This window comes from Thrips palmi, unplaced genomic scaffold, assembly GCF_012932325.1.
Source record: "Thrips palmi isolate BJ-2018 unplaced genomic scaffold, TpBJ-2018v1 HiC_scaffold_2, whole genome shotgun sequence".
In the NCBI taxonomy this organism is placed as follows: Eukaryota; Metazoa; Arthropoda; class Insecta; order Thysanoptera; family Thripidae; genus Thrips; species Thrips palmi.
In genome coordinates, this window is record NW_023144629.1 from 8,024,168 (window position 1) to 8,046,757 (window position 22,590).

Sequence of the window (22,590 nt, forward strand, 5' to 3'; positions counted from 1 at the left end):
GGGTGAGACTGCGCTGGTGCCTGGCTGGCTGCCTTGGCCGTGCCTCTGGGTGCTCCGCCTCGTGCCATTGATTCCAAGTTCCCGGGTTCGAATCCCGCGAGGGTGCAGCAAGTCTGGGCTGCTGATTACCCGCCGAGGCGCCTGTGCTCAATTACAGGGCCAAGTTGGCTATTTGGCGGGGCGGGGCGAGGCGGGGCGGGGCGGTTCGACGTCAGGAGCAATATTTGCCCCGAGTTTGGCGTGAGGATGCGCGCGCGCGCCAGATTTGGCCGCGGGAAAACCATCGAACTTTTCGGATTCTTTTCTCTCCTCCTCCCACTTATTTTTGTAACTTGCGCCCCCTTTGACTTGAATCACGCTTCCCGGTTTTAGCTACTCCTCCTCGGCATAGTTCGCCCGCGTGGAATATTTCCTCGATCGGCGCGTGGGGGGGAATATTGAGACTTTTGTTTTAAAAAAACGTGTGGACGAAAAAGAGGGGCGGAAAAGTCGTTATTGAAAATTATTTTGTTTTATTTTTTTATTGGAAACGAGTTTGCTGGGCTTACGTTCTTCATCTGGGACGGGACGGACGAAACAAAAGGATTTCCCGTCGCAAGCGTTGTTGTTGTTGTTGTCGTCGTCGTCCTTTTTAACGGTGTAGGCCCAACATGAGCCAGCGTGCATGCGGTGCCCAGGCGGTGCCCCGTACTGTGCGCTGCCCCGGCCGGCCCGGCTGGTCTAGCCGCGGTGGTGCACTGGCGGTGCCCTGGCCGTGCCCCTGCCGTGCGGCCGCGCCATCCGTTTGGTGGCTAGTGAATAATACGGGCTGGCTCGTTACTTAAGACGGAGGGTCGTTTCTCGTGCCGGCCCGCGATCCCTTCTCCCCGGCGCGCCCACACTGTTGTCTCTCAATTATATCACTTATTATTTTTATAATTATTATTATTTATTATTGTTATTGCGAGGCGAATGAGCCCAGCTCTGTTTTTGTTTTCGTTTCGGTAGGTTTTCTTTTGTGTATGTTTTTTTTTTTTTTTTAATTTTGTAGGCCTTGTTAAAGTTGTTGTCCCACTCGGCGGCGTGCGAGAGGTTCCAAGACGGGCCGCCCTTCCCGCGCGCCGAGGAGGCCGAGGAGGCCCAGCCCGCGCTGTCCCCGCCAACTTGTGTCTTCCAAGTAGCCGGGCGCCTCTTTGAAGGGAATCGCCCTGCAGGGCCTGTGGGCCTGTAGGGCCTGTAGGGCCTTGTAGGGGAACTTGGCCCGTACCGACAGCGCTCTCTCTCTCTCTCTCTCTCTCTCTCTCTCTCTCTCTCTCTCTCTCTCTCTCTCTCTCTCTCTCTCTCTCTCTCTCCCACGCGGTGTTGCGTAGGGGTGGGGAGAGAGAGAGAGAGAGAGAGAGAGAGAGAGAGAGAGAGAGAGAGAGAGAGAGAGAGAAAGCACCGTTCGGAATCAGCCTGCAGGCTGGCTGCCCCACGGTGCGAGGCCTTGGCAGTCTTGGTGAAGCCCGCCCCGCCCCGCCCCGCCCCGCCCCCACGTCACGGCCCGCTTGGTGTTCCCGGCATGCGTTTTCTCCGGGGGCCTAATCTACGCGCAAGACGCCACAGTCCCGTCCGGTCCGAGGGGGTGGGGTGGCGGGGGGAACTGCCGCACCTGCATACCGTAGCCGGCGTAGCCCCCCCTTCCCCTGGAGAGGTCCGCCAAGGGGGCGGCCAAGGGGGCCTGTGAGGCACTGTGAGGGCGCCAGAATCTTTCCTTGCCCTTCTCCTTCACTTGTCTCTCGGGGACCGACCCCTCCTCCCGCCTCACTCAGGTTCGCGCGCAGCAGACCGATTCCGAGAGTCGTTTTCGTCGCTCTGTCTCTCTCGCACTCGTGGGGCGTCGCGTACGGGTGCGAGAGAGACAGAGCGACGAAAGGGACTCCCGGAATCAGTCTCCAGGACCGCCAGCACCCGGCGCGGCGGCGGTCCCCCTGCACCCTCTCCGGTAGAATCACCTCCCGCCGACACCGTGACCTTCCCCCCCCCTCCCCCCACCCCCTTCTCTCCCCCGATGCCGCACTTTACATGCAGGACGGCGCGGCCGCCAGTATTACATATCAATCCAAACCGACAGCGAGAAGGGGGAGACAAAGTGAAGGGGCGATCTCCCGCCGCGCGTGTGTGAGGGGGAGGGGGGATGAAGAAAGAAACGTGAGGGGCCGAGAGAGAGAGAGAGAGAGAGAGAGAGAGAGAGAGAGAGAGAGAGAGAGAGAGAGGGAGAGAGAGACCAAAAAACGTGCGTCGCCACCAGCACCCCGATAACGAGCAGACGAACCGGCGGGGAAAGTCGCCCGAGCTATTGGTACTTGGCCGGGCCGTTTTTGTTGGCGTTTGATTGGGTGGCGCGGCGTGGCGGCAGGGGAGGTCGCCACACGTGTGTGTGTGTGTGTGTGGTGTGTGTGTGTGTGTGTGAGAAAAATACCGCGCTGAGAGAAAAGAGGGCAAGAAGACGCTGCTCTCGCGCGCAGCGCACCGCTCTGCGGCGTGCGCACAGTGGGCCAGAAGACCGGTGGAGGTGGACAAACCTCCAGACGCGTTTTGAGCTCCAGAGTCGCTGAATGGGACTCGAACCGGACGTGTGACCCCACCAATGGATTGCTCTCCGTACGAGGAATCCATTGGTGGGGTCACACGCTCGGTTCGAGTCCCGTTTGGCGACGCTGGAGCTCAAAACGCGTCTAGAGTTTTGGCCGCCTCCACCGGTCTTCTGGCCCACTGTGGCGCGGCGTGTCGCGGGATGGCGTCTGCCCCCGAGACATTCTTTTGTCTCTCTCGGCCAGACTATCGCGCGGTCCGGGGGGGCAACGCGACGGCGACACACCACCGCGAAAGCCGCCGGAAGCCTTTCCGGCTCCTTCTTATAAAAACGGCAAGAAAGAAAGAAAGAAAGAAAGAAAGAAAGAGAAAAAGAAAGAAAAAAGGAGGACGGAACCAACAACAAACATATTTAGCCGGAGGGAAAGGATAAAGAAACGGGTCAAAAAGTGCATTCACTACACTGTATTACGCTCCCTGCCGCCGCCCCCCGCGCGCCCCCCCGCGAGAAGACTTTCGGTGCCGTTTGTATTGTTTAAAATTGTAACGCACGCTCATACACCGTAAGTCGTTTACGCGCCCCGCCCTCCCAGGGGCGGTATGAATTTAGGCAACCGTGTCTGTGTGTGTGCCAGTCTGTTTGCGTGGGTGACAGTGTCTCTGTGTGTGTGTGTGTTGTGTGTGTGTAGGTGTGTGTGTGTGTAGGTGTGTGTGTGTGTTTGTGCGTAGGAAAGCGGCTGGCTCGTCGTGCGCGCAGGAGAATCGTCAGAGCGGAAAACATTTTTTCAAACGGGGCGGGGCGGGGTGGAGGCAGCGGGCGGCCCGGCCGGCATTGGTACTGTACGTTACATTGCTCAGGTCAATCGTCCGAGTAACAGTACTGGGTCGTTGGACAGTGAGCCCGGGGCGTTTTATGCGAAGCGGCGGGGCGGCCCGGGCCGGCCCAGCCCGAGTTATTAAGATGAGACCTTCGTAAAAGTATACGCGGCGTGGCGGGCGGGGCGGGGCGGGGCGGCACTCTGAATCTCTTATTGGTCCACATTCGTCCGCAGCTGCCGGTTCCCTCCCACTCCTCCTCCTCCTCCTCCTCCTCCTCCTTTTTGCGGTTATCTCTGGAAAGCGGTCGAGAATACACAGTGAGCTCTCTTCTTTGGAAAGTTTTGGCCGCAGCAGTTAGGCCCCACAGGGGCGATGTGTCTCCTCTGCATCAGGCCGCGCCCTGGGCCGCGAGCCTCCAACTCGGGCGTCGTCTCGCAGGCTGATTCCGAGAGTCGCTCTGGTTGCTCTGTCTCTCTCGCGCTCATGCGCCGTCCCGCGTGGGTGCGAGAGAGACAGAGCGACCAGAACGACTCTGGCGGCCGAGGCGCGCGTCGATCTCTGGAATGGGAATGGTGCGGAATGGGCCGGCCCGGCTGCGGACTGATTCAGCGGGTCGTTTTCGGCGCTCTGTCTCTCTCGCACTCATGGGGCGTCCCGTGTAGGTGCGAGAGAGACAGAGCGACGGAAACGACTGGCGGAATCAGTCCGCTGGCTCGGCGTCGAGGACCGACCGAGGACCCGCGGGGGTCGATGTTGATGTTTGGGCCTCGACGGCGACCTGCGAGGTCCGGGCGGCCGTTGTTGCGACCTTGTCGGGGGCCTTGTTGGTCCGTCCCGTGATTGGCTGCGCGGCTTCGCCTCGCTTCGCCCTCTCCGATCTAATTGGGCTGGCTCGGCGGGCTGGCTGTCGGTGCGGCGTGCGCCCGGCCCGCGTGCCGTGCATTTGTTATGCCAGCCTCGCCAGCCTTTCCCTCCGTGCCGTGCCGCGCCGTGCCGTGCCGTGCCGTGCCGTGCCGTGCCGTGCCGTGCCGCGCCGCGTCCCCGGCGACCCCAAGTCAGGCAGGCTCGGGCAGGCCGGCCCGCCGCCGCGTCCAGGGTTCCAGGGTTCGAGGGTTCCAGGGTCGGGGAGGACCGCGGCGACCGCCAGGGCAGACCCAGGGCGGGCCCGGGGCACAGCCCAGGGCACAGGGCCCCAGAGGCTGTCTGCTTTGGGATTGAGGCGAGGGGCGGAAGTGGCGGGAAGCGACCGGGGGGGGGGGAGGGGAGGGGGTGTGGATGGAAGGAGGTATCCGACCACTCCACTGAATGGGTAATGAGATCCACCGAGAGGTCCGCCACGGCCGGCCGGCAGCTAAGTTGACCGGGAAGCCCCCCGAGGGTGGGGGTGGGGGAGCGGCGGCGCGGAGCAGGGAAATCTGCGGGAAATGAAGCTAAACCCGGTGCCAGTGGCGTGGCGTGGCAGTGGCACTGCCGGCACTGTGACGATGGGATCCCCTTTGATGAGTGGCTGCCTAATGCCCCAGTCCCAGCGCCAGCAGCGCACCGCCGGCAAAACGGCCAGACTAAAACCTCCCTGCCTGCGGGCCGCGTGCCTCCGCGCCGCTGGCTGCAGACTGATGCCGGGAGTCGCTTCCGTCGCTCCGTCTCTCTCGCACTCACGGGGCGTCCCGTGCAGGTGCGAGAGGGACAGAGCGGCGAAAACGACTCTCAGTGTGCTGCTGGGTGCGCAGTGCGAGTAACTGGCGCCCTCGCCGGCTTGATGAGCGTGCCGTTTGAATCCAATTTCGCCGGCCGTGTTTGTGCACGAGAGGTGGGGGCACCCCGCCCCGCCCCGCCCCGCCGCGCCCCGCGAGTTCGTTTAAATACCGGCGGCAAAGTAGTGGGGTCACGCCGTCACGCCCGCCGGTCCGCGCCGCTCACACCGCTCATCCAGTCCATCCGACCATGCCAGCAGACTGATTCTCCGAGAGTCGTCTTCGTCGCTCTGTCTCCCCCGCACCCATTCGTGGCGCCCCGTGAGTGCGACGAAACCGCCTTTTGGCATCCAGTGTACAGGTTAGCCGAGCGCCTGCCGTCGGCCGGGTAGGCCCGCCCGTCGCGCGGCGGAGCGGAGCGGGTTGCCTACCCGGCGTTTCGCAGGCGGCCGGGCCGCCGCCGCCGACTCGACTCACTACTCACACCGTTCAGACTCGGTCTCTTTCTTGCGCTGGTCTTGTCTCTGTCACACACACACACACACACACACACTCGCTCTCTCACTCGGCCCCGCGCGTGTGGACTTCACAGTGTGGGGTGCCATTAGAATGGGGCGGCGCGGTGCCATCCCCGGTCCGCGGGCCCTCAATAAAAGTTGGAAGCCATTGCTGTAGAATGCATGCGGGCCGAAAGAGGGAGGGGGAGGGGGAGGGGCGCCCGAACGGCGGAGGTTGGCTCGGACCTTTTTCTCTCCGGGAGACTCGACCCGTCCGGGCCGTCCCAGCCGTCCCCGCCGTCCCCGACCCGGAGCCTGGCCTGCCTCAAACCCGGAGCGTTTATCTAGTTAGACAGAGGGTGCCGGGGAAAAAGTAACCCGGCGGCGCGGCGGTTTATACTCGGCCTACACTTTAAACGGGAAAGTGATCCCCCCTTTTAAAAAAATAGGATGTTTTATGAAAGCAAAATATGTTGCTTTGAGGTCAGTGCACAGTGGCCAGTAGTCCGGTGGAGGCGGTCAAAATACCGGACGGGTTTTCAGACCCAGAGGCGCTAAATGGGGCTCGAACCGAACGTGTGGCCCAACCAATGGATTGCTAGTTCAGAGGGCAATCCATTGGTGGGGTCGCGTGTTTGGTTCGAGTCCCATTTAGCGACTCTGGAGCTCAAAACGCGTCTGGAGTTTCGGCCGTCTGCGCCGGTCTTCTAGCCCCTGTGCAGTGTAGAAACTCTCGGAGGCGAAGCGGGAAAATGGTTTCGTCTGCTCGCGGGCCGCGAATGTGAATGTGTGACGAGGCGCACTGAATGTGAATGTGAATGTGTTTTGCAGAGGCGGCGGGGCGCGGCAAGAAGAAGACGGCGCTGTCCAGGCTGCTGCGGGGCTTCAAGACCAAGACGCGGGAGCGGCCGGGCCGGCCGTCGAGGCGCGCCAACGCGGGGGCGCACCACGGCCTGGGCCACGGCCTGGGCCACGGCCTCGCCGGCCACCACCTGGGCCACCACACGCTGGGCCACGGCGGCCACGCCGGCATGGCCCACCCGGGGCTCACGCTGCAGCACTGCTCGCCGAGACGCGCCCAGCAGATCTACGCCAGGGTGAGTGAGTCACGTGAGTGGCGGCTGCTTCTTGTAGTGTCTCTCCCTTTCTTTCCCGAGGAAGCCGCGCCCGGCCGTTCAGCGCGCTGATTCCGAGAGTCGTTTTCGTCGCTCTGTCTCTCTCGCACTGATGGGGCGTCCCCCACAGGTGCGACAGAGCGAGACTCTCAGTCTACTCCTCAAGCTCTGCTCCGTCGCTGCACGAGGCGGAGAGAGTGAGAGTGGAGCCTGCTTCGCCGTTAGCAGTGGAGGGGAGGGGGTGGGTTCGAGGTGTGAAAAGGGGATCCGATGATTTTGTGGCCGTCGGCTGAGGCCGGCTGAGGCTGGCTGAGGCCCCGGTGCGGAAATGAAAGGTAATCAAGGGCAGGGAAACCTTTCTCACGCCCTTCCCCCCTCTCCCTCCACTCCAGCCCAAGTCCCCCCCCCCTCTCCGCCACTTCCGAGGCCCTTTGGCCCTTTCACATTCAATCAGGATGGACGCTAATTGGCCGGGTAGTACCTTCCCCCTCCCCCTCGCACAGTGGGCCAGAAGACCGGTGGAGGCGGAGAGAACTTGAGACGCGTTTTGAGCTCCAGAGTCGCCAAACAGGACTCGAACCGAACGTGTGACCCCACCAACGGATTTCTCTCCGAACGAGGAATCCATTGGTGGGGTCACACGTTCCGTTTGAGTCCTTTTTTAGCGACTCTGGAGCTCAAACCGCTTGTTGAATTTTGACCGCCTCCGCCGGTCGTCTGGCCCACTGTGCCTTGCCCTTGCAGCCCCTGCTGCCCTGGAAATAAGACGCTTGTTAGTCCAAGGGTATTGAGTACCGATGCGCGGCTGCGCGGGGGGGGGGGGGCGTCCTGAGGTGAGGTGAGCGAAAGACATCGCAAAAAAAAAATAGAAGAGTGAAGGACGAGAATGAATGGGGAAAAATGAGGGCAGTTGTTTGCGCCGTCCCTTTTTCCTCTACCTGCCCTCTGGCTCGCCGGGCTCGCCTTTCCAATGGCAAAAGGACAATGGTGTCCCGAATGCCCGGGCGAGGCGGGGCGAGGCCAGGCCCGGAGCCACGCCGGCCGATGCATCGTGCATGAGCAAATAACGGTGTCCGTGTCGGGGCGTCACTCGTCGGACCGAAAGGAAAATAAATAAATAAAATAAATAATGATAATGGAAAGGAAGAAGACCGGAATCAGATCGGTGCGGAACACTGGCCCGTATTATTCATGTATGCAGACCGTCCAGGCCATCCAGCCACCCAGACGCGCAGGCCTGAATTTCACCGCCCAGCGGCCCGGAAAATCGTCCCACTTTTCGGATCGCTGACTGAAGGCCTTCCAACTATTCATTTTTCCTTGCTTGATTTTTTTTTCATCGCAGCTTTTCTTGTTTGTTTGTTTTTTTTGTGTTTTTTTTTTCGATTCCCTAAAGTTGGCGGACGCGATTTGGTGGCAGAGTTGGGTCGGTCGGATCGGAGAGGGTACGCGTAATGATGTAACGCTAGCCGGGCTTTTCGCGTTTTTTTAGCCCTTATTTTGAGGCCCGGGCGTGGATAGGGTCGATACGTGGCGCAGGAAATGGCCGGTCCTTTGGACGGTCCTTTGGCGACGCCAAGTGGGCGTGCGTCGAGCCCCGCGTCCGGTCCCGGGTCACAGTGGGCCAGAAGACCGGTGGAGGCGGCCGAAACGCTAGACGCGTTTTGGGCTCCAGAGTCGCTAAACAGGCCTCGAACCGAACGTGTGACCCCGCCAATGGATTCCTCGTTCGGAGAGCAATCCATTAGTGGGGTCACTCGTTCGGTTCGAGTCCCATTTAGCTACTCTGGAGCTCAAAACGCGCCTAGAGTTTTGGCCGCCTCCGCCGGTCTTCTGGCCCACTGTGCTGGTCCCGGGGCAGTGGCAGTGAGCGGTGTGCGGTCAGTAACTTGGCGAAGTGTGCGAGGGATTGGAGATGGAGTCGACAAGTTTGAGGCGTTTTTTTCCTCCCTCCCTCTTCCCCTCCCCTTCTCCCTTTTTGCGACGCGTCCGCTGGCAGCCGGCGGCTTCCACCCCATCTGGTCGGTGTCCGCATCGGGCGAGCATCGGGCATCGGGCGGCCGCTCGCGACCCGCTCCCCGCCCCCCGCGAACGTGTTAATAAATGGCCTTTTTTATTGTTATTATTTTTCCGCTTTCCAGGTGACGACCCCCGACGGGGAGACGGCGCTGGTCCCCCAGTTCCTTGACCTGCGCGAGTACGAGCGGCTGCAGCTGCTGCAGATGAACGGGCTGGGGGCGGCGATGGCGCCGGGGGCGGTCGCGGGGGCGGTCCCGGGGGCGGTCCCGGGGGCGGTCCCGGGGGCGGCGATGGGCGCGGGGATGGCGCCGGCCGGCCAGAGAGGCCCCCAGGCGGACTTTGAGGAGACCATTCACCGGGTGAGTACGCGCGGCCACTCGCTGCACTCGCCATGCCGCGGCGCCGCGGCCCGAAAATGAAGGGCCATATCTCGGGCAGCACTGGGCCGTGACTGGGCGCGAGCGCGCTATCCCCCGGAGAGCTTTTTTAATGTGTCTGTTTTATGCTTTGCGGTTCCAGCTCAAACTTCAAGACGCCCTGCGCCAGAAGGAGCGCTATCACAAGGAACACGAAGAGGTAAAGTGGCCTTTTCTCAGTTGGATTTCCCTCCCTTTTAGATTTTTAATGGGTATTTTCGCTACTTTGATTCCATTCATTTTTTGTTTTCTGTGTGCTCACCTCCCCTGTTTACTTTGGCAGATACTCAGGGACATCCGGCAAGGTCTGCTGCGACTAGAACCGGAGGGCTCCAGGCTCGGTAAGGCCAGAAGTTTGTTTCACGGCGATTGTGTTCGGAGACCGCGGACTCTCTACAACCGTGTACTTGGGCGCCTTGCAGATGACACCTACATGTACGACACGGAGCTGATGGCGGCGACGGCCAGCCAGGCGGGGCCCGGGGGCAGCTCCGGGAACCACCCGGGCCACCCGGGCCACCCGGGCCACCAGAGCCACCAGGGCCACCAGGGTGCCGCCGGGAGGTCGGGCCCCGGCGGCGCGCAGGGAGCGCAGGGACTGCACCTGGGCCACTGGTACGACGAGCCGCCGTACGAGAGCGACCCGGAGGACTTCCTCATGACCGTCCCCCCCGGAGCCATGGTCCCCAACGGAAGGTACGCCCCTTCTTGTTTTTAATGTCATTTTCAAAGAAAAGTTGAAAAAATGAATTGATTTATTCACAATGTGGTGGCAGGGCGTGCCTCACGCTCAACCTGCGGCCCGCCCTGGTCAACGAGGGCGTCATCACGCTGCGCAGCGCGGGCGACATCTCGGTGGGCGGGCCGTGCCAGGGCGGCACCATGACTGGCGCGGGCGCCGGCATGGCGGGCATGGCGGGCTTGGCCGGCATGAGGGTGGTGGGCACCCAGGGCCGCAACAGGGCGCGCGGCCCGCGGGGCTACCTCCAGGGCCAGCCCGGCCAGCCTGGCCAGCCGCAGGCCGCCCTCCGCGGCAGCAGGGACAACGTGAGGTGAGTGCCGAGTCACTGTCGCACAGTGGGCCAGAAAACGGCGCAGGCGGCCAAAATTCTAGACGCATTTTGAGCTCCAGAAACGCTAAATGGGCCTCAAACCGAGCGTGTGACCCCACCAATGGATTCCTCGTTCGGAGAGCAATCCATTGGTGGGGTCACACGTTCGATTCGAGTCCCATTTAGCGACTCTGGAGCTGAAAACGCTTCCGGAATTTTGGCCGCCTGCGCCGGTTGCTGGCCCACTGTGTGTCGGGGCAAACCGTCAGCAGGCAATATGTCTCTCTCACACACACTTTCTCGCTTTTCCAGTTCGCAGATGGCCATCGGGTATCCCTGGGACCAGCAGCACGTTGTTATGCTGAAAAAGCATCAATACAGGGTGAGAGGTTTTGCTTGTACCACCCGAGTCCAATGGAGCAAATAGTCAGCTTGAAATCTAATTTTTATTTTTTATTTCAGTGTCGGAGTAGTCAGAGCGAAGGCACCTTAAGTCCATGTAGAAGTCCTGATCTGATTGAGTCACAACCTCAGGTAAGTCGTTAGAAAGGCTGGTTGTTTTAGGTGTGTAGCCATGTCAACCTTACTGAGGAAGGATGTGTTCTTGCGTAGATGGAGGCCCAGCCAAGAAGCACGTCCCTTGTCGGACGCATGAAAGGCCTAAGACAAGACGTTCAAAGGAAAATATCTAGATTAAGAGGACTCACTGGCTCCAACAGCAATAATGGTCCATCCGGGTACAGGTGCTCTGAGCGCTCTGAACAAGCCATTCCATTAGAACCCCTGCCCGCTGCGAGCTCCATGGAGAGCCTCCCTTCAGGCTCCGGCTCAAGTGAGTATTAGTCTCGAGGCCTCTTATCCCATTTCAACATTGTCTTATTGCTGATTTTAAAAATAATCAAAACAACGTTGCAGGTACTCAGGCATTGGTTCGAGAGGGCAGCAATGAAAGTTCCCTGTCTCCAATCGTCAGCCACGATGCTTGTCCCATGATCGGGCAAGCGAGGGCTCTAGTTGACTCTAATCCTAGTCCATATGATAAAGATGCTCTTAAATTTAAGGTTAGTTAAGTAAAGCTTGAGCTTGTGTCTATTCCCTTAAGAAAACCACTTATGAAAGCCTGTCTTTCTTTTCCTTTTAGAAAGGTGATATTATTGACATACTTGCCATGAGCCCCAGTGGAATGTGGCGAGGTCGTCTTAGGGGATGTATAGGCTACTTCAAGTTCATCAACGTTGAAGTAATTCCTGGCAGTGTAGGGCTCATGCAGAGGCCTCCTCGAGCTCACCTGAAAGGCAGGCCACGAAATGTGGAGGAGCTGCTCAGAAGGGTAAACTTAGAGGTGCGTTCAAGTTCACCATTCCCATGCGGGTGATTTTTAAAAAGTTCTTTCACCTTTATTCACTCTTTTATTTTTGTCTCCTCAGGAATGCATCTCTGTATTCGTATTGAATGGGTATGAAGACATTGAGTCTTTCAAGGATCTCCGTGAAGAAGACCTGGACTACCTGGGAATCAAGTCGACGGACACTAGGGCCAAGATCAGAGCGGCCATCCGGCTTCTTCATGACTACGACTGCAGTGAGTCACTCGGACTTCCCTCTCCAACCCCACTCTTTCCGTAGCCATGGCTTAGACACTGGGCCTGACCCCGACACCTTGTCGCCTTGGTTGCAGCGGCAGACAACAGCCACGGCGAGACGGACTCCGGCGGGGAGGAGGACGACGAGGACGAGGAAGACGAGGACGACAGCTCGTCGGGCTCGGAGCTGGGTCTCGGCGGCCAGCCCCAGCCGCTGCCTCTGGCGGGGAAGTTCCCGCCCGGGATGGGGCTGCCGCCTCCGCCCTTCACCGGGCTGCCCCTGCCGCCCCCGCAAGGGGTGGCGTCGCAGTCGCACGGCGGGGGCGGCGGGGGCGGCTACCCCGGCCAGGGCTGCAAGGCCCGCAGCAGCAACGGCGGCAGCAGCAGCAGCAGGCAGGGCCGCCGCCAGGGCCACAGCAGAGGCAGCAGCCCGCCCGCCCCCGCGCCCTCCGCCGCCTTCGCCGCGCCCTACAACATCCCCGTGACCGCCAACAGCGCCAACAGCGCCAACAGCCCCGTCTCCGTGGACTCGTACGTCGTGGCGCGCGGCAAGGGCGTGGCGGTGGAGACGGCCCCCCGCGCGGCGCCGCCCCCCATCCTGCCCCGCACCGGCTCGTCGTCGTCGTCGTCCTCCACGCGGTGGGGCGCCCGGACGGCGCTGTCGGGGACCGCGACGGGGCAGTCTAGTCAGACGCCGACGGCGTGCTCTCCCGGGCAGGTGACCCCGGACCTGGCGGACCAGGAGCTCGGCGACGGCCCGGCCAGCCCCGCGAGTACGGCGTCCAGCCGGCACGGCGCTCCGGCCGACGGCTTCCAGGACAAGGACGTGGACGTCAAGGCCAAGGACGACGCGGCGCTGCCCGCCGTCAACGGCGTGCACGGCCTGCATGGCGTGCTCGGCGTGCACGACAGGGTGGCGGACCCGTCGGCGTCGAGCCACGGCGGCCACGGCGGCCACGAGCGGTCCGAGCGGTCCAGCGACTCCGGGGTGAGCTCCAGCTCCAGCCAGCCGTCGTCCTCCGCGTCCTCCTCCAGGGACAGGGACGTCCGGGACGTCCGCGACGTCCGCAGGGACCGGCGCATGGTCGTCAGCCCCGCGGCAGCCAGGCAATAGTAGATACGAATCCTAGACATTTTTTTAATAATAAATATTTTGTCTTATTGTTGGCCAAAATTTTTCATATCTTATTGTGTATAGTAATTCTACATGAAATGCTTTTTGTTCTGTTTTTCCTTTTTTTATTGAAAAATATGGTATCTGTTATGTTTTTTTTTCTCTTTATGTAAGCATTAGACATGTATGCTGTGTAGGCACAGTGTTTAGAAATTGATACATTCCTTTACTCTGCCAACCTGTGCTTTATTTATTTAATATTTGTCATGTTTGCAAAATCTGTGATACATTTCTATAAGCTAAAACATATATATCTTTATTAACCTTTCTGGGTTGGTTTAATAGGAATCTGTGTACACACCGTACTGCCATTCCTCATAATTTGCTGTAATTATAAACGGTCAGGTTTGTTAGGCAGCTGTTCAACAATACTTTTGGGCGTTTGCTACTGTGTTGTTTCCTTTTTTTCGTGTACTATTTTATCAATAGACATTGCTCTTCTAGCAACAGGAAGAATGTGATCTGAAGCACTGCTATGTCATGACCTTGTTGTGATCTCAGTAATCCAGTTTAGGGGCGATTGAGCTCACAATGAAGCCAAGATTGTCTTGATTGCCTATGATGATCTCATTTAATTGAAGCCTCAATTTGTTTTCATTTAGCAACTCCTGAAGGCTGTTCTTACATGACAGTTGTGATTTCACATTCTTCAGTTCATTACTTTTCTGCAGCATGTAGCTTTTGTACACATACGTACTATTTTATTTTAATTTCTTTTTTGATATCTGAGGCTTGTTCAGAGCTTTGACTCTTGATTGTTTTCTTCTGCTTTGACTATGGTAGGTGCCAAATAGGCAGCTCTATTTCGGTATATTGTATGGCGTTTATCCCCCATCTTTAAATTGTCTCACCTAATCTTTCAGGTTTTGCACTGATTTTAAGTTTTATGACCCATTCGTACTTATATCTGAAGTGCTGGAACGTTTGGACTTTGTGTTCCTAGTCAGTTGTTGCTATTAATTGCCTGAAATCTGCCATAAACCAATCTTGGTTACTATTAATTTATTATGATACACTACATCCAGTCATCATAACACATACTGTATAAATGTTCAAATTCAGAGATCATCAGAATTATGTTTCAAACCTGAGACTGCAAGATTATTTCAAAGGGTTAAAGTTATCAATACTATTGTTTTGGTGTTTATGATACTTCTTCAGTGCCCCTGACATTTGCAGAAAAGAACCTCATTTCTAGATTTTGTCCCCTACTTTTACATTGTTTTTGATTCTACAAGTTTCTACTGCATTGGAGAATTTAACACTGCCTTATGAATAGACATATACTCTGCTAGGAATGTGACAGAATATGTAATTTGCTCAACTGTTTTCAAAGACCAGATTTTGTTGGGGTTTTCTCTTTTGTTCTCCATCCGATTTTCTTTTGTGAATGGAAGGTAATTCTGTAATCATTCCTAAGGTTCCTTTTAAATTCAGACTGCATATTTTAAATACAGTCCTTGTGCATCAAGCACACCCTCTAAAGTTGTCCTATCTATAAATCCATGAGATCAAAATCCATGTCGGGTTTTATTGCCATAAATCAGTGAGAAATGAATGATAGATGTGCCAAATATTCTTGCCTTTCCCCCACGCCCCTATTTTCTTCACATTCCTTGTTATCTTATTTGCCAAGGATTGTGTCACATATTGGAAGATAAACTTCACACAAGCCAAAGTATGGAACCTTACAGCAAAGAATGAGCAATATCAATGTTATTATTACTACCGGTATTATCATTTTGAATCTGTGGGGAGTATGTTGTTTTTTTACCTGAAAGTGTGTGCTATTACTAAATTAAAGTTGCAAGAAATCATACAACCATGTATTGCTTCTCTCCTGTTGTTATCTCTCACAATGAATATTGGAAATGATAGAACACTAAAATAAAAGGCAGGAACTTAAGAGCATATTTTACTAAAGGCAGAACAACAAAAACAAGAAACTTATACATTTTATAACAGAAGTTCTGAAAAACTATAAATTTCATGATATGTTCAAAACACATTACACATTGTTACAAAAAAAAAACAGAATAAAATGGTTAGGGGTACTTATCTATCTGAAGATAGGGCAAGAAACGCAATGTCAACAGTGATAAACTAAAAACACATTTGAAAACAAAATCATAAGCGCAGCAGTTAACATAATATTGGGGTGTTTGATTGGATAAAAATATACACAAGGTTTATTAAATCTCTATTCCAAGTAATTAAAAATTTGTTCATTGATTTTTATGTCCAGGGGTTGTACATTTGTTTTTAAAATTACCATCAGACGCTTCAATATCAATAACAGCTCCATTGGCCAGGCTTTTAGCAGACCCACAAACATCAATGCCTACATAAGAAGCTACCCACTGTGTGTTAAAACCTGCAGGCGCAGCAGCAGCAATAAAACGAATTTTATCTCCTTTTTTAAACACTTGTTGTAAATCAGCATTTTTAAGTTTAAATTTAAACAATGAAGCATTGGAGCGATGAAATAAAATGGACTGCCAGTGGTTTCCTTTGCTATTTACAACACCCAAAGCAACACCATATTCATGATTTAAAATACGTAAAATCTGGCCCTTGCCCCTCAAAAATTGTGACTTTGGATTTTGATTAATAGTTTTTATAGTTGAAAGATGCGGGTCATCGCCAGTAACTGAATTATCATAATCTATGTCAGGTTTTTTATGCTTCCAGGCTACAGTAGCAAACCAGGAGAAACGGTTGTCATTTTCCTCTAAATCTACGGGTACAGCATCAAAATAAAGCTTATCGTTCAGAACAAGGACACTATTAAGAGCTTGTTTGACATTTATCCGCTTTCCAGAAATATAAAACTTACTAGCTAAAAATAAAATGTCATGTTGATGATCATATTCATCAACTAATGAAATGATACCCTGACGTTTATCAAGTTGAGAAACCATACCAACTCTGTTAATCATCAATGGACACAAGCCCATTAATAACTTTGGGTCTGTTAAGCTAAGACCAACAGACAGTACATCAGCAACATACCATCCACATCTATGTTCGCCCGTCTCGTCAAATTTATGACACAAACATTTTACACAGGTTCCGACATTTACGAAGTAGTTAATCGGATATTCTGCCCCGTCTGGATTTAATTCTGGCTTGCAGTGCAGCTTCTCCACCTTCAGTAATGCTCTCTGCTTTGCGCCACTATCTTGAAATTCCAGAACTGCTTTGTAACGATTTAAAACGGCGGACACTGAGCCTACTATCGTTTTGTAGTTATGATATTGTACAGACTGGTGAGAGTGGCCTGTAGCCATTTTCCAAAGCTCATCACAACATGCCAAGAGTAAGAGCAGCTCACACTTTCTCTTGCGGAAACGACACTGGTCTTGATTCACCAACACTGAACTTGATAAGGGCCGCCGTATGGAACCGAAAATATCAAGTATCTTATCTTTCACTGCACAAAGAGCTGCAAAAATCCTCAGGTGTCACCGGTGACGTTGCGGTTGCGTCGTCTGCTCGCTAGGTTAGCCACTTCGGTGGGCCCCATATACAGACACATAGAAAGACACACGCATACAAACACATGCACGCTCTTGAAATTATTTTTCGCGTCAAAAGTAACAAAACTGAAGAGGAAGAGAGAGAGAGGGAGACTTACGACAAGCAGACGAAAAAGAATTCGCTACCGAATAAGGCTCAACCTGAGAGGAATAAAAGGGGAGATGAGCACTGGAGCTGGAGAGCTTTCACTTTTCGCCACAGCGCTACCATCGCAAGTGAATCACCACCGGCAGTTAAAAATCAAAGTGCACAGTAGTTCCAAGGCCGAATATGTGTGACACAAATCGACCATCCTTGATATTTAAACTATATTTTTAACGAGAACCGTCAGAAATAAAGCCCCACATTCCGCGAGTGGGCGAGCAACGCCCGCGGTGGCGAAAGCAGCGAAAGCTGGTGTTCAAACGTCCCTTTGCTCAAATTTTGACTTATTTCGAAAAATATAAAACTAACTTAAACTAGTTAAGATCATTCATTACGCAATAAGTTGTTTATTTTAGTCCCGAATAGACAAAGAGGGTCACATGAGGCTGTACTAATTAAGCCTGCATTGTCAGCCACATCTCCATGTTCTCTCATCACCTCATCGCCCGGGTCGTCTTATCTCACCTTTTAAAGGCGTTGCCTGTAGTTGTCCTCTTCGAATTTATGTGCAATTCTAATTGTTTTTGTTTTTTTGAAAATCCGAGTCGTGCCTACAATTCTATCCCTGCGACTGTCGCTTTGTTGAGACATGTTACCTGTCAAACAACCTTTTATGGTAAGAGACACTTGTATGTATTTGGCTATTTGTCAGTGCCCGTCACCCGGCTAGCTTCCTTTAGTTTTCTAGGTTAGGGGCAATTTAGTAACAGTGAATAAAATCATTTAACCTGTTTTTTTTGTTTGTCCGTTTTAGATCTAGGATATACATATTTTGTTGGTTTTATTTTGATACCTGTTCAGCACAATCATGTCATCGAGTGTTTATTTTGCGAGTCGGTCAGCGTGCCGACGATGGACATTGTCCACAGCTTGTACTTCATTGTTAGTTCTCTGAGATGTGTACATATTAGTTACCACCGTTGTATATAGCCCTTCAGTTTTACTGCTCCTTGCGCAGTGTCTTACTGTTTACACAATGCATGAATGTTTACCTGTATATTTTGGCTTGATGGTTAAAGGTTTGAATGGTGTATGAATCAATCGCCTTTCTGTTGCAGGAAGTGGAATGCTATCGTTCATACATTGATGATCTGTATTCAAGCGACATGGAGAAGTGTTTGGAAGCAATTGTGTAAGTCCATTAATTTTAATAGTCTATTTGAATTTTTACTGGCAAGACACCTGGCAAATGGATGCATTTAACATTACTCAACTTTTGCAGATGTCTCAAAAATTCTGTTATCGGTAGTAACAGACAGAAAAGTTCAGTGTTGTCACAAGGAGTAGTGCCCAGGCTAATGCAGTTGTTAGGCGACTGCTCTGTGCCAGTGGAAATGAAGACTGAAGCAACTGTCACGTTAGGGTCTCTTGCCAAGGGCACTGACCACCATGTTCAATCTTTAATTGATCTTGGCATTGTTCCTTTATTATTAAATGGTAAGTGTTAAACTTGCTCTGATTTTTAATCCAATCATTGTTTTACTTATCTGGTTACTCTGTCTTAATCGAGTTTTTATCCCTCTTTAGGAATTACCAGTAATGACCAGAAGTACACTGAGGCTACATTAAGATGTTTGAGCACAATCTTTCAGTCACCAGGTGCTCCTGTATCACTCATATTTATGGACTCTATTATAGTACCATGTTTACTGAACCTTACTACTCAAAGCGTCACTTGCCAAGTGTGTGTTCCGTCTATTCTGGCTGCTGCTTGCAAGGTTTGGCAAACTTTCGACTTGGTTTTGTCTGGCATTTTGTAGCTGTGCAATTTCAAACTCTCATACTTATTTTTTATTTTCTCTAGACTCCAGATCAACAAGCCTTTCTCATTCATGAGGGGGCTGTGCCGGTGTTAGCTCAGCTTCTTTGTTCAACTCAATCACTTGTTCAAATGCATGCATTGACTTGTCTGGCCAGCCTTTGCTATCAAAACCCCACAGTGGCTGAACGAGTTGCACAAGCAAGGTGCCTTGAAATTCAGGAGCCTTGGTATGACATTATTCTTTAATTGGTTGGCTATTAAGAACTTTGTACGTGTCAACAACTATTTCAAATTATAATCATTCTTGTCCCACAGTTTTGTTGATAAGTCAATGCCTGACTTGCTATTTATGTTAATGGCCCAAGACCGTCCAAGTGAGATGCAACTTGCTGCAGCCAGATGCATCACATTCCTTCACAGAGCAGGAGCTTTCACTGCAGAGGATCCTAAGATTCTATATCGTACTTTGCCATGTCTAGTGAGTATTCATCAAGTTGGCTTGTGTGATTCTCATATGGGGTCAAAATTAACAGTCATGAGGATATACAATACTATACCTTCATCTGTTTGTTTCAGGTAAGACTTTGCAAAAAGGATCGCCCTCCTCTTCAACGAGCTCAAGCAGCTGAGACATTAGCCTACCTCACAGAAGTGGATATTGAGCTGCAAAGAACTGCGTCGATTTCAAATCACTTAATTTTAACACTCTCTGAACTTTTAAAATATCAGCCAAGGATAGGTTCTAAAACCCCCATGATCACTGTAGAACAGGAAATAAAAATATCAACAGAAATGAGACAAGCTGCTTTTCGGGTAAGTTCTGCATTCAAATTTAACTGATTGTTTTTATGTTTTGTTTTGCTTTTTTAAAACAGTTGCAACTAACTGTCATTAAATTACTCATTTTCTTTAAATTTTTATTTTTCAGGCGTTTGCTTCCTTAGGTGCGAATGATGAAGATATTCGTAAAAAGATTATTGAAACTGACAATCTGATGGAACATATTGTTAGTGGTTTGCAAGATCACAGTCCCAAAGTACGCTTGTCTGCTATTAGATGTTTGCATTCTCTGTCACGATCTGTTCAGCAGCTAAGAACGACCTTTCAGGTATGTTGCTTGAGTAGGTGTGATTGGTGAAGGACCTTTGTCGATTCTGATGTATTTTAGCGCTCCTTCTGTTCAAAGGATCATTCTGTGTGGAGGCCTCTGATGACACTTCTCCAAGGAGCATCGGACGACATTTTAACAGTTGCATCCTCAACTCTGTGCAACCTCCTCCTTGAATTTTCACCCTCTAAAGAGCCCATTTTAGAATCAGGGGCTGTTGACATGCTTTGTGGGTTGACTCGGAGGAAAGATCCTGCTTTAAGACTTAATGGAATTTGGGCTCTTATGGTGAGTTCAAAGTTAAAGACAGAGATATCAAACCTTCTAGGTACACTTTTTTATTCACTGTTAACCTGGCATTCTTTGTTCACAGAATATGGCCTTCCAAGCTGAACAAAAAATCAAGTCACAAATTTTAAACACTTTAGGGACAGACCAGATGTTTAGGTTACTCTCTGATACTGAGGTAGATGTATTGATGAAAACACTAGGTTTACTCAGAAACTTACTTTCCACCAAAAGTCATATTGATTACATAATGAACCTCCATGGCAACCAAATTATGCAAGTAAGTTCATATCAAGGATCAACTGTATGTGGCTGCATCTGTTGAAGTTTTAAAGACCACCGATGTTTTTTCCAGGCTGTGGTGCTTATCCTTGAGGGCAATCATTCTGCAGAGGTGAAAGAGCAGGCATTGTGTATATTAGCAAATATTGGCGATGGTGACACTGCAAAGGAATTCATTATGTCAAATGAAGATGTCTTAAAAAAATTACAAGATTACATGGTATGATCTGCATCCTTGACTGTGGTGGGTCCTAGATTTTTCTGCAATCATGATTTACACAGTCTAACACTGTTGTCCTATTCTTCAGGCTCATTCAAATGTAAAACTACAAGTAGCAGCTATATTTTGTATTTCAAATTTAGTATGGAGAGAAGAAACTGGTGCCATTGAACGACAAGCAAGACTGAAAGAAATGGGAGTATACAAGCAGCTACAACAACTTATAATGACAACAGATACACTATTGTTTGACAAGTAAGTGTTCAACTATAGATTTACAGCTTGTGTATGCAACAATTTAAAGACATTACCTTGATTGACTTAAAATTATTTTCAGGGTGAAGACAGCCATGACCCAGTTTTCAGAGGCATGACCATGGAAACACTAAGCTCCACAAGTTGTGCAAGTGAACAAATAAATGACATCCTTTGGAGCTTATCCTTAAAACTATTCATCTGAGCATACATGATTAAATGTGTTGGGCCTCATGGTTAGCTGTATATTTCGTGTACATATGAATTGAAGAGATTTTATGATGACCTTGTTTGAAATTATGCAGCATTATTGTATTTTATGTATTTTAAAGGAAGGTTCACAGAGTACAAAGAAAAGTGTATAAATGTATTATAGCTACTGTTGCAAGTTGTTAAAGCTGGTGTTTGTAAAGTCAACTTCAGCCTGTTGTTGATATCTAAGTTTGTTATATATGTAACTAATCATTTCTGTAAACAAGGAAAAAAGAAAAAAAAAAGCAATAAGGAGATGGTGTTAGGCTATAAGAAAGGATGTGTCTTTGACATCCTGAAAGTCAGTTCAGAAACTCGGTGATGTAAATGTAGGTAACAGTTAGTGGGTATAGATGACCTAACAAAACAGGAGATTGTCTTCAACCAGTCTTGTCTCATGCTTTGCTACTTATTGGAAACTGTTTTTCTTTCCTCTTATTTTCAATGTCAAATTCACCGTACTTTGAGAAATGTAATTTGGTGACTGCATTTGCTTTTGGTAGCATGCTGAGTGGTGTTACTGTAGGCAATACTTCAAAAAAGTAACTAATGACATTTTATAAACTAATTTAATCTTTTGTATTAAAATCATAATGCATTACATTAACTTTTTCATCAATTATGTACCACCAATAATTCTAGAGTTTGAGAACTGAAAGTGACAGGCAACTCCTCATCCTTGTGAGAGGATACTTATACTTTACTATACCTTTCTATTGTGACTGGCAGTTGCAGTAGCAGTCAATGTTATTAAAACTGTTATTTTTTGTGTACCACTCAGTGAGTGCCTCAAAACCCCCAGCCCCTTTATTGTTAGTTGTTAATCCCCCAACCCCAACTCTTTCAAACTGGTGCTTAAATTTGTGATTACAGTTCTATTGATGCCTTTGTAAGTCTTAGTTAATCATTGACTTAGTCAGCGAGATCCTAAGAAATTGACCATTGCCTTCTGCTACAATATTATGAACAAATCTTTACAATGCAAACACTTGTATTTTTTGTGTTGGTATGATGAGAGATAATTAATGGAACTGTTTTATCAGTAATTGCATTAACCATTATGTCAGTTTGTTTTCTTCTTGAAAATGTAACAAACACTGTAGTTTTTAATAATCATGATGGTGTAATTTTTTATGTTCCCAGCTCTAGGAATTATATTTTTTAAACTGGCTTTGCGTTATACGCAGTAGCTGAATTCAATTGCTCTCTTGTTTCCTAAAATTACCTGGAATTTTCAGGTTCATCCCTGTTTTCAGTGACCTAGTTTCTGTCATTTTCTTGTGAGCACCTAATACCTGGTATCACAAAATACCAGGACTTAGCTTCTTTGCATCTATTTAAGTATTTTTATTATCAACCTGTAAACTTATTTGCTGCATTGCCCTGATCATAATTTTTCATGAGCAGAATCTCAGACCCAGATCTTAATTTGTTCCATCTGCTTTCATTCCCAATCCCTTTTCTTTTTCTTTTTAAAAATAAAATGAAAATTTGTCCTGAATTGAGTCAGAAAATTCTTCCTCCTTCTTCCTTGAATCACACCAATCACTCACAAGTACCGGCCCAATGAGTCGGCCAGTTTGTTGTCGCTCCTGTCACTCAGTAGAAAGACGAGCTGGACGAGCCCTCTAGACAAGCAGCATAAGCGCGGGTGCACTGAAAGGACACAACACACCGTAAAACGCACCTTTCCATCGTTTTCCCACATTCACTTCGAACTTAAAACGCGTAGGTGCGAGAGAGACAGAGGAAAACGTCGAAAATGACTCGTATTCAGCCTGCAGCGTCTGCAGGCTAACACTGGGGGAAGTTCCATTC

The 22,590-nt window shown here is 51.0% G+C and overlaps 4 protein-coding genes across 5 annotated transcripts in view; 3 read left to right on the forward strand and 1 right to left on the reverse strand.

Annotated features, from left to right (window-relative positions):
- The window catches only part of LOC117647470, a gene marked incomplete at its 3' end in the record, with an annotated part of 31,403 nt that extends 24,935 nt beyond the window's left edge, over positions 1-6,468 (forward strand). Inside the window, exon 5 of the mRNA XM_034389221.1 lies at positions 6,395-6,468. Within this exon, the coding sequence (XP_034245112.1) occupies positions 6,395-6,468 (74 nt within the window). The remainder of the gene's footprint in view (positions 1-6,394) is intronic.
- Positions 6,469-8,957: 2,489 nt separating this feature from the next.
- On the forward strand, positions 8,958-13,416 carry LOC117647471. The gene is made up of 12 exons (XM_034389222.1): positions 8,958-9,056; positions 9,217-9,273; positions 9,397-9,454; positions 9,536-9,809; positions 10,478-10,547; positions 10,628-10,699; positions 10,778-10,997; positions 11,081-11,226; positions 11,307-11,507; positions 11,593-11,746; positions 11,843-12,105; positions 13,366-13,416. Exons 1-12 carry the CDS (start codon positions 8,988-8,990, stop codon positions 13,414-13,416), a joined length of 1,635 nt encoding a protein of 544 aa, XP_034245113.1. The 5' UTR covers positions 8,958-8,987.
- A 1,407-nt stretch (positions 13,417-14,823) lies between these two features.
- On the reverse strand, positions 14,824-16,638 carry LOC117646830. Its single transcript, XM_034388082.1, has one exon. The coding sequence runs from the start codon at positions 16,209-16,211 to the stop codon at positions 15,147-15,149; it is 1,065 nt and encodes a 354-aa protein (XP_034243973.1). The 5' UTR covers positions 16,212-16,638; the 3' UTR covers positions 14,824-15,146.
- Positions 16,639-17,038: 400 nt separating this feature from the next.
- Positions 17,039-22,273, forward strand: LOC117646828 (armadillo repeat-containing protein 8-like). Of its 2 annotated transcripts, none has more exons than XM_034388080.1 (13): positions 17,039-17,221; positions 17,664-17,737; positions 17,828-18,042; positions 18,133-18,323; positions 18,410-18,594; positions 18,683-18,845; positions 18,944-19,180; positions 19,296-19,475; positions 19,536-19,763; positions 19,849-20,043; positions 20,119-20,265; positions 20,354-20,520; positions 20,603-22,273. In XM_034388080.1, exons 1-13 carry the CDS (start codon positions 17,195-17,197, stop codon positions 20,637-20,639), a joined length of 2,046 nt encoding a protein of 681 aa, XP_034243971.1. In that variant the 5' UTR covers positions 17,039-17,194; the 3' UTR covers positions 20,640-22,273. The 2 variants fall into 2 exon arrangements, with proteins under 2 accessions (XP_034243971.1, XP_034243972.1); XM_034388081.1 differs by having other exon boundaries at positions 17,043-17,221; positions 19,554-19,763.
- The last annotated feature ends 317 nt before the right edge of the window (positions 22,274-22,590 follow it).